Genomic DNA, 18,914 nt, shown 5'->3' with positions numbered 1-18,914 from the left:
CTATTCACCCCGAACGGCCCCGGAACCAACCCAAACAGCCTCAAAACAACCCCGAACAGCCCCGAAAGATAAGTTCCTTATACAATTTATGTTCTATCGTTTTCAATTTTCAATTCGCAGCAAGGGGTTTCAATTTGTGATGTTCGATTCATTGTTGATTGATGTTGATTGAAATACTTGTGTGGGAGATTGGTGTATGATGCTAAAATGCTAAATGTTCATGATGTTGATTTGGGTAGAAATTATGGCAAAATTCCACGAATGGACGTCATGGCAAATTGTATCCGCCATTTGGACCCTGAAAAAACAAGATTCCAGCCATAGTATAGACACGAGAAGCTCTCGCGTGTTTTAATTAAACACGCATCAAGCTATCGCGTGTATACATAACACGCATCAGGAAATCGCGTGTTACGTTACGCGACACGCTCTCGTGTGTTACGTTGGACACAAATTCGAGCCCAGACGGCAGAGACCTCACTTTCCACTCGCGAATTCACTTCCGGCTCGCTCATTCTCTCGCACTCAGCGACGGCTAACGTCTCTAGCCGGCGAAAATCGAAGTGAATCCGATATTTTGATGCTCTAATTCCTATTTGAAGTGGTGTTAGGTAATTTTTGACTATTAGTTTCAATTATCATTGCTATATGTTAGTTAGGTATAGATTTAGGGTTAATGGCATTGAACTTGGTATTGAATTTTCGGTTTTAATTTTGTTCAATATTTATTTAAGTATGTTGAATTTATAGTATATGATGTTATGTCGTACTTATTTTGCAGGTTTAATGGTGTTTGTGAGTTTATATTGGGATGGGAAAATTATTCAGCTCCCAGGTTTGGGTGTTGCTAATGATCCCCCTCGTGCAAAATCATTTATTATATTGGATTAAAAGATATCTTATTATCAACTTGTTTCAATGATATGTGAAAAAATTGGAATTGAGTTGGATGCACATACGATTGATTTAACATGGAGGCATCCTGTGGTTTTTAGTGGAGTGGTGAATTATATAGCTACACCAGTGGATGCTAATTTGTTGGAGTATATGTTTGCTGAAAATCCAAGTCAAATTGAACTTTTTATTGAATATACTCTTGTTACCACTGCGTTGCAATTTGAACCACCTATCACTCATCATGATGTTGGAACGTCTAGGAGGGATTGTTATCCTAGTTTTGATGTCGGGACATCTAGAAGGGATGATGAATATCATAGCTTTGAATTCAACACATCTGGGAGGGAGGTTGAGAAACCACTAGATGTACCAAATGTGACATGTGATGGTTATGATGGTTCAGATGGTTCAGATAATTGTGATGGTTCAGATGGTTCTGATAATTGTGATGGTGCAGATAATGTTGATGGTGCAGATGGCTCTGATTGTGATGGTTCCGATGGTTCTCAACCAAGTGATCTTGATTATAGTGCAGAATCATGTGAAGATTCTACAGACGATGAGACACTTGATATGATGGTTGAGAATTATGTACCACCATTTGTTCGTGGGGAGCAACCTGTTCCCAACTATGTGCCTGAAGGGTTACCATTTTTTCGATCATTACCATGTGAAGGCAGCCGAGGTTACTTTTCAGAAGACCATGGATTGGTTGAAGAAGATATGTGGTATTGGGATGAGGATAATCCGAGACACATAGATGTGGGAACAAAATTTGATAGCAAATTGCAGTTGAAAACTGCTATCACATTATGGCATGTGGGAACAGGTCGGATGTATGAGGTTATGGATAGTCATTCAAGAAGATGGCATGCAGTTTGTAGGGACCCATTTGGTCCGAAAAGAAGAGGCAGGGACCTTGGGCAACGCTACCCATGTAATTGGGAGGTTAAAGCAACGTTTAAGAAACGTGATGGTAGCTGGTCTATCAACTCATGGGTTGATCGTCATTGCTGTATGGGAGATCACGATCCAAGTGAACATGTTAATCTTACATCATCCATGACTGCTCTCTGTATTCGAAGCCAAATTGAAAACGATGCTGGATTCAAGCCTTCTGCAGTACGTACATATATCCAAGATAAATTTCACGTGAAAATCAGCTACAAGAAAGCATGGTACTCTCGCAGAAAAGCTATTGAGCTTGTATATGGTGGGTGGGAGGGATCCTTCAGACAACTCCCCAGCTACCTGACTGAGTTGCAAACTCAAAATCCGGGGACAATCGTTGAGTGGTTGCATGACCCTGTACTGAGTCAAGGTAATACAAAGGCGTTCCGCTACGTATTTTGGGCATTTGGGCCAGCAATAGAGGCGTTCCAAGTAGCAAAGCCGGTCTTATCAGTTGATGGGACTCACCTGCGTGGAAGATTGAAAGGTAAATTACTTGTTGCAGTAGGTTACGATGCAAATAAGAACTGTTTGTCAGTTGCTTTTGCTATTGTTGATGAAGAAACAAACAAGAGTTGGAGTTGGTTTTTGAATCTTGTGAGAGTGCATATTATAAAGAATGACCAGGAAGTGTGCATAATAAGTGACAAACATCAAGGCATTATAAATGCCATGAAGGCTGATGTGTGGAAAGAGACCCCAGTTGGTTATCATCGATTCTGTTTAATTCACGTTAGATCGAATGTGTTACAAAGACACAAAGGCCCCGGAGTGAAGAAATGGGTATGGATAATGGGTGAAGTAATTGAGGAGCGGAGATATTGGACTGCAAGGCGTGAATTAGAAAAAGTGAGTCCAGAAGCTCTGAGGTACCTCGAAACTACCATAGATAGATCGCAGTGGACTATGGCACACGATGAATTTCGTCGATGGGGTGAGACATCTACTAACATGGCCGAGTGTTATAATAATGTGTTGTTAGCTGCGAGGGAACTCCCAATTAGAGCTATCATTGATAGCCCAACAAACCATGTACGTCACAGATCTCCAACTGTTGTTCATATCGAGGCAGGAGTCTGGTAATTGACGGTCCACGTAGGGCATCCAAATAAACTACAATAACAAGTTTACATTAAAATTACCCAAATATATATTAAACATTAAACATTATTCATTTTACCTGGCTATTTTGGAGTAATGACAACTGTTCACGATAATGTCAAACAGAATGTTTAGGGGCTCTGTTTATCATATATGAGCCAGTCCACCTACAATAACAAAAGTTGTCAATTAAATATGTTGTCATTAAATACACAAAAGAGATGAAACAACAAACTTACATTAATGCACATGGAGTGTTGTTTGTATGTATACGTGCCGCTACAAAATCCGGTCTCAAAGTGGGCATTCTCTCCCACGCCCAAAGTTGTAGGAGCACTGTCGGACCTCCAATGTCTGTCCGTTTGCCCATAGACGCCTCACAGAGATTATGGTATAATGTACCAAGCGCAACACTCGCCCAACTAATCATAGAGGCAGCCTCTACGTCTCGAAGTTGGGTCAACCACATGAGAGGTATCTTACACCCTGAGCCGTCGGGTAAGATCAACCCTCCCAATAGCACAAGCACAATCATACGTGCCCGTTTAATGTAGGCTTCGTCTTCGAGACCATCTCCTAACGGTTCAATCGTCATCCTATGTATTAGCGCGGATGCCAAGATACCTTTTTCCTTCATCTCGCTTTGAAGGGGATAGAAGCCTAAGAGCTCTTCACATAAACCCCTCCACCCAGTTTCACAAAACCCATTTCCTGTAAAGGGTACTCCATCTACACGTAAAGCCCATAATACTTGAACGTCTTGTAATGTAATGGTAGTTTCCCCTACGGGAAGATGGAATGTATGTGTCTCTGGCCTCCAACGCTCAACCAAAGCTGTGATCAACGCATGATCTACATCCAGAGCCTTACCACAGAAAAGAACTCCACCTAAACCAAATCTACAAACATAATCAATCACGCGTCTGTGATGATTATCGATTTCCCAGAAATGTCCCTCAAAGCGCCGAATATTGAACGAGGTTGTTTCTTGGCCTGCCCACGCCTTGCGTGATATATGACTGTGCTGATAATGCAAAACAGAAGGATCTTCTGGTCCATATCGCGACATCCTAATATAATCAAAATTTAACATGTTTAATTATAAACCAAATTTTATAAAAAAAAAATCACTTAATAAATTCAACCAAATTAACACCAAATGCAACAAAATAACACCAAATTCAACAAAACATCAACCAAATTGAATAATTCAACATCAAATACAACCAAATTCAAGATAAAATCAACCAAATTGAATAATTCAACACCAAATTCAACTAAATTCAACAAATTAACATCAAATTCAACAAATTAACACCATATTCAACCATATTCAATAATTCAACAAAATATCAATCACATTCACCAAAATAACACCAAATTCAACAAAATATCAACCAAATTGAATAATTCAACATCAAATACAACCAAATTCAAGATAAAATCAACCAAATTGAATAATTCAACACCAAATTCACGTGCCAATGCTTTCTACCCCATGAACCCTAACTATTATACCCACCTAAATTATACCAATAAAAACGAAAATAAGGGTTGAAATTTACCTAACAACACTTCAAATTGGATTGGGAGAGCTAACTATCGGATTAGGCTTCGAATTTCGCTGGTTGGGCAGAATTTTCGCCGGTTTTCGTCTCCTCTTCGCGTAATGCGTATGTTCTGCCGTCTGGAGTGAATTTGTGAAGCAAGGGAGACACGCGAGAGCGTGTCGCGTGTTTACTTTAAACACGCGAGAGGAAGACGCGTCTCTCTTTTAATACACGCGAGAGGAATATGCGTGTTTTACTTTAAACACGCATTACGGTGATGCGTCTATACTTTTAAACCACGCGAGAGCTTCAAGCGTGTTTAATTAAAACACGCGAGAGCTTCTCGCGTCTATACCATGGCTGGAATCTTGTTTTTTCAGGGTCCAAATGGCGGATACATTTTGCCATAACGTCTCTTCTTGGAATTTTGCCTAGAAATTATACCTCGCGATGTAAACTTGGTTGTGGAGTTTGTAAGGTCGAAAGGAATGAACTCCTTGGTTTGGCAGATTGTTTCTGTCAAGAGACATTCGTGTATGTTGTAACATTGGAAAGGATTGTGGAGATTGAAACATGAATCTTGAAATGAATTACCTACTTTAGAGTTGAATTGAGGATTAGGCAGCCCCTGGAATCCCTCTATTTCGTAACTTGCAGTGATAGGAAAAAGAATGGGAACCAACAGTTCTTCTACTCCCTTTTCTCTCCCGGCTCTCTCTCTGATTTTACTTGGAATTTGCAGATGTGAAGTGAGGATGGGAAGTGACTACCCTGATATTTGTGGGTGTAGGATCGTGTGAGTTAATTGAGATTAATTCTCAATTAATTGGTGATTTAAGGGTAATTAGTGGCTGCACTTAAATTCTATGATTAATCCTCATGATTAGGATTTATTTGGTGGTTTAATTGGTAATTAGTGGCTGAGTTAATTGTGATAAATCCTCATGATTAGGATTTATTTCGGTGTTTAATTCCTTGCAGATAACGGCTACGGAGTGGGATGGATGCTAAAAATATCTGATGTATTTTTGCTAAAGATGAGTTACACTTAGGAGAGCAGATTGGTGAATCTCCCGTGAAGAATGAAAAAGATTGGGCTCAAAGATCTCCCACTTGGACTCATTTTAGTTGAGAGCCCCACTTGTATATTTTATTTATTTGATTTAGTTCCTAGGCCCCAAGCCTCTTTTGTAATATAAATGGGACTATTATTTGTTGAAGAAGTCCAAGTATATCACTTCACATTTTGCTTTCCTTTCTATTAATTAAGGTTCACGGAAAACTTTAATTAATTTTGTCGTCCCGTTCTCAACCAAGATTAATATCACCCAACGCAACCAATTAATATTTAGTGTTGTTCTAAATATTAATTCTTCAAAATCGATCCTCGATTTTAACCATGCGAGAAATTAACTATTATTTAATTTTGTTTCCTTCATAAATTCCATCTTAATATCGCATTAAATAGAAAAAAAATTATATCTGAAAATCGCGGATGTTACATCCTACCAATCTTAACAAAAATTTTGTCCCGAAATTTGCTTACGTCGTTCGAACAATTCCCCAGTTCTCCTTCATCTTCTCATTCAAACTCCCACGCAATTTCCTTGTATTCTACTTCATTTCGTATTCTCGTTGTTTTATCGCTCAGGAAAGCGATAGTGAAACTTATAGTTCGAGCGCTTTCAGACTAGCATACTTCTAAGGAAGTCTATGTTCGCGGACAAAGCTTATAGTCTCATACCCCAACATCTATCAATCAAAACTCATCGCCATTCACAACTCATGAAGGAACATGCGCATAATCACATAACACCGTGACATCTCCACGATGATTCTCGGTTCTAGAGAGGTCCATCGGTTTAGATTCTGAGTGAAGTGGGTGCTTGTGTGTTCCTTCTCAGATCTAGGGTTTAGTTCAACTTCTTTGTTGGATTCTTGTGTGATTGGAGGTTCTGTGAGGATTCTTGTGTTAGATCCTTGTGAACTGAGGTGATCTCTGTGTTGTAGCAGTTGGAGTATCCCTAGGGTTAAGGTTTGGTTACTGCGCGGTGCTCCCTTGAGACTTGTTGGTGAAGATTGATGAGGTCCTTGGCCCCTGTGAAGTCGTGTGTGTGCGACCTGACCCATTTCCTAAATGACCTTTTGTTGTTATTTCAGATTAGATCCAAAAGGATCTCTTTCTTGTGTTACTGACTTGTGTATTCTAGTGTGCAGGGTTCCCCAATCAGTAGAGGCTTGGATTCCAGATCCGGTTAAGGATCTGAAGGTAGCTAGGGTTTCTGATTAGGGTTCATACACTGTAATAGATACTTAGTTTACTTGTAATCTTGTAATAGATTGTTGTGTACTTGGCTTGTATCCTCTGAGATTAGCCATCTCATAACTCAATCTATAAAAGAGGTCCCGGTAATTAGTGAACCCGAATGATCTGATCCCTATACTTATCAATCCCCAAATGCATTAAATGCAGATTGACATGTTTTTGGGAAAAAAAATATTATTTTAGTAAATGACACAAATGATAGTCACATTTTCTATCGTCAAAATTTCCATTCATAAATTCGGATATATTTATTTTAATATTCATAAATTTGGATATATTTAAAGTTTATTAATTTGAATTTATAAGCATGTGTACTGAAAACTTACTTTGCTGCAATGAAAACTTACTTTGCATTTGCTGTTACTCATTAATAAATTTTATACTCTCAAATTTAATATGTTTGCATGTATCGATCAATACAAATTTAGATTTTCCATGATGCATGCAATTCATATCATATTTATTTTCCCAAAAGTTACTCAATGATGTGATTGCATTAGTAATCATGAATTTGTTTCATAAGTACTTCAGAATAAAATATAATACTAAAATATAAGCATGCACTATTTGTCAATTTACCATAAATCATTCAGTACATAAAAATATAATCATATAGTCCCCATTCTCAGAATAATATGTATTTTTTTCTTTTTAATACATCCCACAAAAATACTCCTTTTTGAAATGTTTTCCTTTTTGGTTTGTCCCATTAAAAATCAAACGTTTCTAAAAATGAAAACAATACTCTCTCTATTTTTTCTTCTCTCTTACTTTACTCTCTCCTCATTAACTCACAAAACAACACTACATAAAATCATATGCCGAAAAGCAAATGTTGCATATTTAATGGGACGAAGGGAGTATAACCTTTCTAATTTTGGAAACTTTTTTCTCACTATTATGATGAGACTCATTTTTCACTAACCATACTTTAATTACTTTTTCTCTCTACCTTTCTTTTACTTTACCAATTTTGCATTAAAACTCTATCAAATCCAAAGTGCATATTCTTTTTGGACGGAGAGAATAGTACATATAAAACTATAAAAAATATAAATATAATCTTGCACTACACATCAATTGCATTTACCATAAATTATGCACTACATAAAGTAATCATGGACTACAAAAAAAATATAGTACATATAAATATATTTTTAAGCTGAAAATAATATTATTCATTTGTTTTCCTACTCAGTTTTAGGAATATTTTTGAGTAAATTGTATAAATCTTTTAGCATGTATTATAGAAATTTAATTTAAGATGCATGACATGATAGGTTGTTATTGAATAACATACATACAAAATGTGATGGTGTGTTATTGATGTGATTAATAAGATGTTACTCCATAAACCAATTGTCAATAAATAAATCAATGTAACAAATGAAACAATCTCATTGGTTGATAAATACTTTTTTAAAATTCCATTTATCTTTTATCTATTATATTAAACAATGATAAAAATTATACCAAAATTCATAATTTTTCATTCTCTATAAATAGAGACTGCATTTGCTATATTTTTTTATTAAAAAAAATATCATCTTTTCTCCTCATATAATCCTTCTTCTTTGGTTGTAGTCTTATTTGTTGTTCACTATGAATGATGACGAAAGTAATATATTCTCCGATTCTCAAAATTACTGTTACTAATTTTCATCTTATGTTTTGAGGACCAATAATGTATTTTTAATTTCGCATTTCAATTATTGTAATTTATGTTGTTTATTATTTATTTTATAATTTTTAGTTTATTATTTATTGTACTTTTTTTTAACAATTTTTATTATGCAATAATAAATATTTCATGTAATAATATTATTATAAAAACTAATAATAATAAATATATAATGGTGTGGTTGGATAGTCACTAATAAATTATAAAAAAAAAGGTATAGTTGAGTTGGATGAATATTGAGTATATCTTAAAATATTATAATCATTCTTTAGGATTCTCTTATACATATATGATGCAAAAAGAAAATTTTCCGTTGTACAAAATAAAAGCTTGATTGATTGAATGATTTACAATTAATCAAAGATAATAAAAAAGTCGAAAAGTTACATTAATTATATAGCTTCTTTAAGAAGTTCTGCACAAATGTAGATTTTTTAACATGTGTGAAAAACTCTCTGCTTCTCCTTATCGCACTCACAATTCAAAATAAAAACACGTAGAGCGCACAACCTGATCAAGCTAAACGATAAACTGTTCAAGCTGAATGACTACTACCGATCGCTGGGTGTGAACGAGAGACGAAGAGAGTGTTCAAGACCTTAACCCACAGCACTATTAAACTAGCACGGGGAAGTAAGGGTCGAATCCCTTAGATGGATGCGGTTGGGGTTGAGAATGACACATTTGGAAAGGGTCGGCTGTGGCCACGCTTTAATTTTGGGGTTAAAAGATGAAGGAATAAAGGTACGCGGGACCACTGACACAGCCGCGCGTACGACTCTAAAAAGCTGACAACAACGAAAAGGTGACGGAGACGGCGGTTCTAACTAACTCTCTTTTACTTCTATTCTAAACTACTAAACGGAAAATAAAAACACGAATCTAAAACAGAGCACAAGCATAACATACGAAACAGAGCAGACTAAACGTAAATCCATAAGAATTGCAAGTAAACGAAAACATATCTAAGCGGACTAGACTAAATCCATGCAAGTTGATGAACAAAATATAGATCTACCTACGGGAAAGCAGTAAAAGAGCAGATACAAAGCGGAGTAAGACGATCAACATAGAAAACAATAGATCCAACAAAGCTTGAACTAAAAACTCCATTACATTAAAAGATCTTATGTGAAAAGCAATGAAAACAGAATTCTAGCACAAATCAACGATTACGAGAGGGAAATAAGAGTAGCACTAGAAGGAAAACATGATTAATTCCAAACTACGAAAGCGATGAAGAAAAACAACAAAATGTAAATTGTTTAAACCCTCGGGAACTACACAAGAGCTGAGCTAGGATGACTTCTACGTGGATCCAGCCTCGTCTTCCTGGATGAGGAAGAAGAGGTGAGAACTTGATGGTGGACCGGCGACTCCTCGGCAGCTGGCTACTTCTACTCCATAACTAGACTAAATTTGAGTGATTAAGCGATGATGAGTCTATGCTTTCTTGCCATATTTATAGATCGCATGTTGGGCCCAAATTCTAGGGCAAGCCCATCTTGTTCTTTGACAATTCTGCCCTTCTAGGATAGCCTTTGCTCTTTCTCTCTCCTGTGACTTAGCACTTCAGATGCATGACTTCACTGGATCAGTTCAGCGGCTCAGCGGATCAACTTGGCTCTTTTCCATGCTATTTTCGCTCCTTTTCTAAGTTGATCCGGTTGATCTTTGCACTTTCTGGTTCTTCGTTTTCTATCTTCTGCATACTCAAATTTGCCATTCTTTTTGCACATTGTTAGCCATGTTAGTGTAATAAACCCAATAAAACCATGCATGTATCGAGCCCGATCAAACTGCTCACACTTAAACCGTGCTTGTCCTCAAGCATAGAAGATCAACAAGAAAGGGTAAGATGCATGCATGGTTCCCTGACCGACTACTAAAAACAACACACAGACATACACTCAGAAATAAATAATAAAAACACAGAAAATGACATCTACATGTTTGAAACTGGCTCAACTTTGGGCAACATTTCCCACAAGCTCAAGGTCACTCCAAATACTTTTGCAGTCTCAAATTCCTCCCTCCCCTTTTTGTTTAGTCTGATCAGCCTATCAGTTTGTCAAGATGGCCCATATTCTAGCCAACTGTTGGATTCGCTCGGTCACTCATTTCTCATCGGAGATGTTAGGACCATTCTCTCATCATTTTGCCATACCACTGATGCTTTGAGTTCCACAGGCAAAGACTAGTTCCTTAAGGTCTTTTATTAAGGTTGTGGTGGGGCTGGGGGGTTATAGTGTATATAGGCAGGGTCCTAGGGGTCCTAAGTTCATAAAGCTTGAAAACGATTAAGGACATGTGAGCTCAGGAACAAAGGTGGAACAACCTCCCTTTTACACTTTTATTCTTCCCAGAATCTAGCAACACTCATTGGCCATTTTGGCCTTATTTCTTTCTACTTCTACTGCAGGGTCAGGTTACAGCAAATTCCTGCACAAAATATAAAACTTTTTTTTTTGGGGCCAGGTTACAATTTCTCCTGCCCTTCAATTACTATTTCTCTTTTCTTTCTATTCTATCAGCTTGTCGTGGCTCTTCTTTCTATTCCCCCTACCCCCATCTGTTTAGCTGCTCCATTCTATCCCCTTACTCACATGGTATGAAGGCTCATGGTTCTGAAAGAAGGATGGAGTTGATTATAGGCTCAAATTGGATTCACTAGAGGGTGCCCTTACAATGAGGCGGGTTCTTCTGATTCGAAAGGAAAGAGGCCCAACTGGTTATTTCCTAATGTCTTTAGTCCTCACTAGCCTATGTCACTTCCCTCTCACATCAAGTGGTAGCCACTCATTTTCTTTTTGTGTTTAGTAGAAAGTTTTCTACTCTGGCTTATAACTCACCTTTAGAAGGCTTCACAGTTGGCTAAAATCTAGGCCTTCCATCGTTCTTATTTTGTTTAGGCTGACTTCAACTTATTTTTAAGAAAGAGGGGTCTCACAATTCAACATGCATTTCTTCTTTGTTCACTCTTGCTGAGGGTTTTATGCCTTCTATGTTTGCCAGCTCATTCATGGTTTCCTAAGACGATTTGGACAAGCACATAAGGATTGATTCGACATGCTTCGCTTATATGACTCTCTACTTACCAACTAACCTATCAACTGATCAAGTTATGATTCGACATGCTTCGTTTAGTTAACTCAGATGATTAGGCAGGAAAGGTAAACATAGACGAGTCAAGTCATGCTTTTTTCCAAATACTCCACACTACTCCCCCCTCTCACTTTATCGTAGCTTGCCCTCAAGCTAGCCAGATAAAGTGGAAAAGAGGAGTTAGTGTTGCACAACAAAACCTAAGATAAAAACAAGCAAGGACATAAAAACTTCTCCCACTTAGACCGAGCATCGGACTAAGTGGGAGAATGCAACAACCTAACACATGAAAACTACACAAACTTCTCACACTTAGACTGGAGACCAGGCTAAGTGTGAGGAAAATTGAAAAGAAACAAACTAAAAACAAAATGTAAATTACTTGGTCATTGGGGTGGGTTATGTCCATGGCCGATCTCTCCTAGAGTCAGCTGATCTCGGGTGGGCATCATCTCTTCCCGTTGGTCGCCTTCTGCCTGAACCTTGAACAGCATGTTGAGGAGCCCTCTGCCTCTGCGGAATGAACGTCGGCCATTAAGGACACCATTTCTCGCACTGCGAAGACTGCTGTTCTGACATCCTCATGATATGTCCTTTGTATCTTGGTCTGGGATGCCAGCAGTTGTGTCTGAGCCTCAGACTACAGAGCTACTCTGTCGGTGTTCAAGGCTATCCTCTCCATCAGCCCCTCCATCCTAGCTTTCCAATCATCCTGATGTCCCACCAGCTCAAGGCTAGCATGTCCTGGGGACAATTCAGGTGCGGCAGATGTCGAAGGCATAGCGGCATCAACTTGTGTGTGCAGAGTGGATGGAGTGGCTTCAGTCCTCTCTCTTGTGTCTTTCTCCGTCTCCACGAGCACTACCTCCACCTGCCAGCTGTGATTCGAGCCTCGTCACCTCATAGAATTGTAGGACGCCACCTTTCTTTTTTAGGACCTCTACATTTGAGAGGAATTGCGACCCAAATAGTTCAGGGTTGGGGCAGTAGGTCATTTTGTGTATCTTCCCTGTTATGACCGCTATTACACAATTCGAGAAAATGGCTCCTAAGATGTGACAGCCGTTCAGATTTCGGGAGGCTCTGCTGGAGATCAACTGACAGGTGCTGGCGAGCCAATATCCTAGATGCACCTTCCTCTTCTTCATTATACACTACATGAAGTATAACTCGGCCTTAGTCAGAGAGGCGAAGGTGTTGGCCTAACATAACAGATTCACGCCCAGGAAGACTTGAGCTAGGCGGAGGACAGGGTTCTCGACGCAGTCGGCCATGGACTTTGTCGGCTTGTAAGCTTTTGTGCCCCTAGGAACCATTTCTGCCCAGGCAGCTTGCTCATCATATTCCTTAATGTCCTTAGGGGCTAATGTCCCTCTCGGACCATTCAATCTCCTGGTCCGCAGTATACAGGCCAAGCCTGACTGACCACTCTCTGATACTCATCCTTAACTCCCTTGTGAATAACCTGAAGCGGATGGACTCAGCTCCCACATCAGTGGCGTATATGAAGTGGAAAGACGTAAAGAACTCTTGGGCTAACTCTATGGGCATTGTCGCTGCACATGGATCTAGAAGCCAGTCAAAACCAATTCCTGTTATATACTCCAAAAACTCTGCTTCTGCTCCTAGTTCCTTCAAGGTCTCTTCCTTTAACCGTCTTCCCGACCTCACCTTCTTGCCTCGCTCTACCCTGGCCTTGCACTCCTCTGTCAACTTGGGGTCGTCGAAGGTGATCATTTGTCCGAGCAGGTCTTCAGTCAGGTCAACCTGCAGCTTCTCAAATTGTATTCTAGCCATTCCTGGCCTATGCTCGGACGTTCCCATCGCCCCATCATTCCTCTGCTTTGACCGGCGCTCTCTTCTAAGCGCCTCGTCTTCTTCATCATCATCTTCCTCAGCTCTATGTCGTCCTTCATGGATCACTAGAGTTGATGAAGCATTTTGCGGCTTCTTCTTCCAACAACGGCTTTTCCTTTCCTTTTCCTTTCCCCGTTCTCTATCTCAGGGTCCTCTATCTCAGCAGGTGGGGTAGGCTGCCCAGAACTTGGTAACTCTTCTATCAGCGTGAAGGTAACTTCCTCCTCTATCTCGTCTGGCTCATCATCTAGAATCTCCTGCGACGTAGCGGTCCCACAGCACTCCTCTCTTGCCCTTCGTTACCCCCCTCTGTTTTTTTTTCAGAGGCTTCTCTCTGCTGCTCCTCAGTGGATTTCTTTCTCGAGGCCTCTGCTCTGGCCGGCCTCCTCTGGTAGATATGTACCGTGGCTGCCCTAGCCCTGGTAGCTTCGTCCCTAGGGATTGTTCGCTTAATTCCCCCATTCTTCAATTGCTGCAGTCGGCACCTTTCTTTCCCCCGCCGTTCTATCAGTGGCTTCGTTTACCCTCTCAGTAGGGTTTTCAACTACCATCTCCATTGATTTCTCAGTGACCTCGGTATCTCCCGCCGCCAAATTCGCCACAACCTCTTCAGGTGTGAGCAACGGTTGCTCGGCTTCTTCCCTCGCAGCCTTTGGTACCGCCTCTCACTCAGCAGTGGGTCCTCCTGAACCCCCTTCTAGCCCTTTGTCCGCTGCTGCATCGACTGTCGGCGGTGGGGTAGGTACTAATCCCATTTTTTTCATCAGCAGGTCAGCGTCGATGTTGGGGTCCATTGACTAGATTAACATTTTGAATGAGTCCACCGTGAATGTGACTGTTGTTTGACCGCTGTTTCTGGAGGTTCCGGGTGCGGATGAGCTTCCCGAGGCGTTCTGAGACTTTCCTTCCATTGCCCCGGTTGCTTGCGGCGGATTTCGGAGATTAGGGTTTGCTTTCGCCGGAATCTGCAGAGGGAGAAATGCAATGAGAAAAGTTTGGGGATAGTTGGGGAAGTGGACTACGGAGGTTTCAAAATTACTATTCTATTATCGGACAGCCTACCCCCAAATCCAACACTTAGGGTATCCACAGTGGTGATAGCCCAGCAATAGCTCAGCCATAGCCCAGCCACAAACTCCTCCTGCCACATCATCAATACTAAAAATCCTCCTGCCACATCAGAAATAGCCCAGCCATAGCCTAGCCATATCATAAATAGCCCAGCCACATCAATAGGCACATCACTAATAACACAATATACGGAATTTAATTTACGAGACATATACGGGAAACATTAATAATACTATTTTAATTTTAAAAAAAGTACAATAAATTTAAAAAAGTACTAAAATTTTAAAAAAGTACATTAATAATAAAAATTACATTAAAAAAAGTACATTTTACAAAATTACATAAATAAAAAAAACTAACTCCGAGCAGTCCTCCGCGCTCATAACTCTTCAATTAAATCCTTTTGGAGTCGAATATGAGCTTCCGTTTGGCGCATGTCGGCATGTGCTTGGAGGAGGCCGGCTTCATCGTGAGGTACCCCACTCCGTGCGTTGGGGACGGCCACGCCGTGGCTTAGACCGGCTTCATTATCGTCGTTGGGCCAATCCGTCAGTTGTACACCTTCATCTTCGACAATCATGTTGTGCATGATAATACAGGCGTACATTATATCAGCAATGCAGTCGACGTGCCACAAACGCGTTGGACCCCTAACCGCCGCCCATCGAGCCTGGAGCACACCAAATGCGCGCTCCACGTCCTTGCGCGCGGACTCCTGCCGTGCCGCAAAGTAGGCCTTCTTCTCATCTCCTGGGCATCGGATCGACTTCACAAAGACGGGCCACCTAAGGTATATCCCATCCGCCAAGTAGTAGCCCATATCATGCCGGTTGCCCATGCTGCTCCCCATGTATCCTCAGCAGATCCCGGCAATCTTCGCGGGTAGGCTTTCGGAGATACTGATCACCGAATACTTCAATCACGGCTTGACAGAAATACTTCAAACATTCCAGGGAAGTCGTCTCACCGATGTGGAGGTACTCGTCCCACATGTCTGCCGCGCCTCCGTAAGCCAACTGCCGGATTGCCGCAGTGCACTTTTGAATTGGTGTGTGGCCGGGTTTGCCAGCAGCATCGTGCCTGAAGCGGAAATACAGATATCGCTGCTCCAAGGCGTTAACAATACGCATAAACATGGCTCTGCTCATCCTAAAACGTCGCCTGAAAATGTTGGCGTTGAACCGCGGCTCCTCTGCGAAGTAGTCTTCTTATAGGCGCTGATGTGCAGCTACGTGATCACGATCAATCGCTTGTCGGCGATGGACAACTGGCCGAGGTCGAGGTACCGCCGGCTGCAAGGCTCTTTGCATCCATTGGTCTATCCCGCGGTTGGTATATGCCTCAAACGCTTCGGCCATTCGACGTTCGTACTCCTCAGCGTCCCCCCCACTACCTCCACTACCATCACCCGCGTTACTCATTTCTCGGTGTTGATCTTGTATAGAAATTAAGATAGAGAGAGTACTCGTTAATACAAGTGGTGCGAATGAAAATGAAGTGCAAATCGCGTATATATAGTGTCTCGAAAATTTAAAAAAAAAACAAAAAAACCGCTGGGCGATCCCGACGCTGCAATGGCGCCGAGCGGATCGCCCAGCGCCCGTCGACCGCCTAGTGCTAGGCGATTTTTAATTCTGAAAAACCGCTCGGCGGTTTTCGGAAGCTACAATGGTTCGCCTAGCGCCGGCGCTCGGCTAGGCGGTGCGCTAGGCGCCATTGTGGATAGCCTTAGCGAAAAAAAAAAGAAAAGTTTATCTAAAAGAACTTGGGAAGTCAGACTAGATGGTTCGAGACAGATATGAGTCTCCATTTCTGAGCACAGCTCGATTCGCCCAATCAAAGTCCCGAAAATATTTTTTTGGTTTTGGAAATTATATTTTGTTTGGGTTTTCATTTTGAAAAAGCTTTAACAAATATGTACAAATCTTGTAACTGTCCCAGAGATTCACTTGATCCACTCACGACATCATTAAACTGATCAAGTGGATCACCAGAACAATTACAAGCTGACCAGCTCAGGCGAGAACATCAGATGTGCGCAGTGGAATTTCTTCCACTGTGCGCACTTCTGCGTTGTCCCTAAAGGGTTTGACTCTGCGACCATTCACTATAAAAGTGGGAGAGTTAGTGATAAGGCTCGTTTCATGCATTGGTTTTGGGTGATTTTTTACGCTAACCGGGTTGATAATGTGCGAAAAAGTGGTGAATTAAAGTGTGCAGGAGCTAAAAAGTGTTGAAGTGGCAGAATGCATGAACAACTTGATCAACTCGAAAAAGGAGCAAAAAAATGGTCAATTCTGAAGACAAACGGGGATGTTTATAAAGTATTGAAATATAGTTTTGATCGGCTGAATAGGAATCATCAAAGTCAGAGTAATGAGTTCAATACGTTACAACATTGTTTCCTGCATTGCGCGTTGTATCCTGAAGATGAAGAAATAACGAGAGACCGTTTGGTTATAGAGTTCATTTCAGGAGGGTTGTTGGATGAAAGAAAGACAAGAAGAGCACAAGTTCAGCAAGGACATTCCATATTGGATAAATTAGTGAATGTGTGCTTATTGAAAAGGTGTGTTGTTCAAGGTGTGTTTGGTCCTATAGAAGGCGTGAAGATGCATGATCTTGTAAGAGTTATGACATTAAAGATATGTGAGGGGAAATATATGGTAAGAGCAGGTGATTGGTCTTTGAAGGAAATTCCCAAAGAAGCAGAATGGGCAAAGGATCTGGAGAAGGTGTCCTTTATGAAAAGTGGCATAACGAGAATTGAAGATGGAATGTCTCCCGATTGTCCTAAGCTCTCAACATTGCTTTTACGGGATAATGTTTATTTGGTGTTTATTCCAGATTCGTTCTTTTCTAAAATGCAAGGACTATGCACTCTTGATTTGTGCTGCACTGACATAACAATGCTGCCAAACCCAATCTGTTCCGTGAAGAGCCTCAAGGCATTGCTCCTTGAGTGGTGTGAATATCTAGAAAATGTGCCATACTTGGGAGAGATAAAAGAACTCAGGGAGTTAAACCTCTCGAATACAACCATCAAGGAAGTCCCTCAAGGAGTTGGGGAATTATTCAATCTCAAATTCCTCGCAATGAATGCGCGTAAGTTGAAGATGCTTCCAAGAAGATTGTTTCATAAACTTGGGAATCTTCAGCACTTGGAATTACCATTGCATATAGAAGTAGAAGTTGAAGAAATTAAGAGTCTGAAACTGCTAGAGGAGTTTATTGAAAGAGTGGAAAATATGAAAGATTTGAAGTCTTTGATTACAAGTTGGGGAAGTCGGGTGCGTGACACTTGCTACACAATAAGAGTGGGATCATATGGCGGCTATATATTCAATAAAAGAGAAGGAATATGTCATAATAAAGAGTTGTTCTTGTTGGAATACAACCTTAAAGATGAGAGAGTATTAGCAGAGGGAATTGTGCAGCAATGTGAGGGTCTTGGCATATGCTTTGTGGATGGATTGAAGAGATTGAGAATTGAAAGATGTGAAGGAATAGAGTACATTTTGAGGAGTGAGGCAGGATTATCATCTCAAATCTCTGCTCTTGAAGAAATTAAACTGTATGAGTTGGATGATATGAAGGGGTTGATCGAAAAGGAGGAAATAGGAGCATCAGCTGTACTTCCACAACCTGTGTTTTCCTCTCTGACACAGCTAGTAATTAATAAATGTAACAGGATAAAGATACCACTATCAGGAGTTCCCAACCTCAAAGCTATTCTTATCAGCCACTGTTGGAATATAGAAGAGATATTCGAAACAAGTTCCCTCACCCTCCCTAAATTAAAATATCTAATGTTACATGAGCTGCCAAGTCTGAGGAAGGTGGGGATACTACTATATGGAGTTCCCAACCTTGAACTTATTAATATAAGAGAGTGTAAAGAAGTAGAAGAGATATTCGAAGATGAAGGAACAAGTTCCCTCACCCTCCCTAAATTGAAAAGGTTGAAGTTGAAAGATCTTCCAAAACTGAAGAGCCTATGCAAGGGAACAACCATCATTTGCAACTCCATTGAAGCTATCTTCATAAAAGAGTGCCCAAGATTGATGAATAAACCTCCTGTGGTTGTGGATTTCGGCTGTGCCTCGACGATGTCAGATAAGGGTGAACCCAGAATTGTGGAAATCATTGAAGTCGGATGATCCCAACCTCTCTCTGTTTTCCAAATCTGATGATTTTTTATGTAAAAATACACTGTTTCTGGCGCAAATGTTTCTGGATTCATGTTTTGTAATAACAGTATACATTCCCTTTGCTTATGCGTCAGCACAACCACATCCATCCTTCCACAAGTTCAGAAATTGATGATAGACAATAATGGTAGGGATTTTTGAAAAAAAAGTAAACAATTCGGATG

General features: G+C 40.4%; 3 protein-coding genes across 3 annotated transcripts; 2 read left to right on the top strand and 1 right to left on the bottom strand.

Moving 5' to 3' along the window:
- The first annotated feature begins 401 nt into the window (after nt 1–401).
- On the top strand, nt 402–2,931 carry LOC121778899. Its single transcript, XM_042176290.1, has 2 exons — nt 402–611; nt 782–2,931. The coding sequence occupies exon 2, from the start codon at nt 919–921 to the stop codon at nt 2,929–2,931; it is 2,013 nt and encodes a 670-aa protein (XP_042032224.1). The 5' UTR covers nt 402–611; nt 782–918.
- A 165-nt stretch (nt 2,932–3,096) lies between these two features.
- LOC121778898 (serine/threonine-protein phosphatase 7 long form homolog) lies at nt 3,097–4,018 on the bottom strand. The gene is made up of 2 exons (XM_042176289.1): nt 3,223–4,018; nt 3,097–3,116 (listed from the first exon to the last, which is right to left on the bottom strand). The coding sequence occupies exons 1-2, from the start codon at nt 4,016–4,018 to the stop codon at nt 3,097–3,099; spliced, it is 816 nt and encodes a 271-aa protein (XP_042032223.1).
- A 12,767-nt stretch (nt 4,019–16,785) lies between these two features.
- On the top strand, nt 16,786–18,699 carry LOC121778897 (probable disease resistance protein At1g12290). Its single transcript, XM_042176288.1, has one exon. It carries the CDS (start codon nt 16,786–16,788, stop codon nt 18,697–18,699), a length of 1,914 nt encoding a protein of 637 aa, XP_042032222.1.
- The last annotated feature ends 215 nt before the right edge of the window (nt 18,700–18,914 follow it).

The sequence above is a fragment of the Salvia splendens genome, chromosome 19 (genome assembly GCF_004379255.2).
Source record: "Salvia splendens isolate huo1 chromosome 19, SspV2, whole genome shotgun sequence".
Taxonomy (NCBI): Eukaryota; Viridiplantae; Streptophyta; class Magnoliopsida; order Lamiales; family Lamiaceae; genus Salvia; species Salvia splendens.
Note: the sequence above shows the minus strand (reverse complement) of the source record. Positions and strands in the feature narration are given on the sequence as shown.

Excerpts from the sequence above, each read along its gene's own strand:
- LOC121778899 (XM_042176290.1), top strand. The coding sequence starts at position 919 with ATGATATGTGAAAAAATTGGAATTGAGTTGGATGCACATACGATTGAT.
- LOC121778898 (XM_042176289.1), bottom strand. The coding sequence starts at position 4,018 with ATGTCGCGATATGGACCAGAAGATCCTTCTGTTTTGCATTATCAGCAC. Across the intron at positions 3,117-3,222 it reads ACCGGATTTTGTAGCGGCAC|GTGGACTGGCTCATATATGA; the intron begins GTATACATACAA and ends TTGTTATTGTAG.
- LOC121778897 (XM_042176288.1), top strand. The coding sequence starts at position 16,786 with ATGCATGAACAACTTGATCAACTCGAAAAAGGAGCAAAAAAATGGTCA.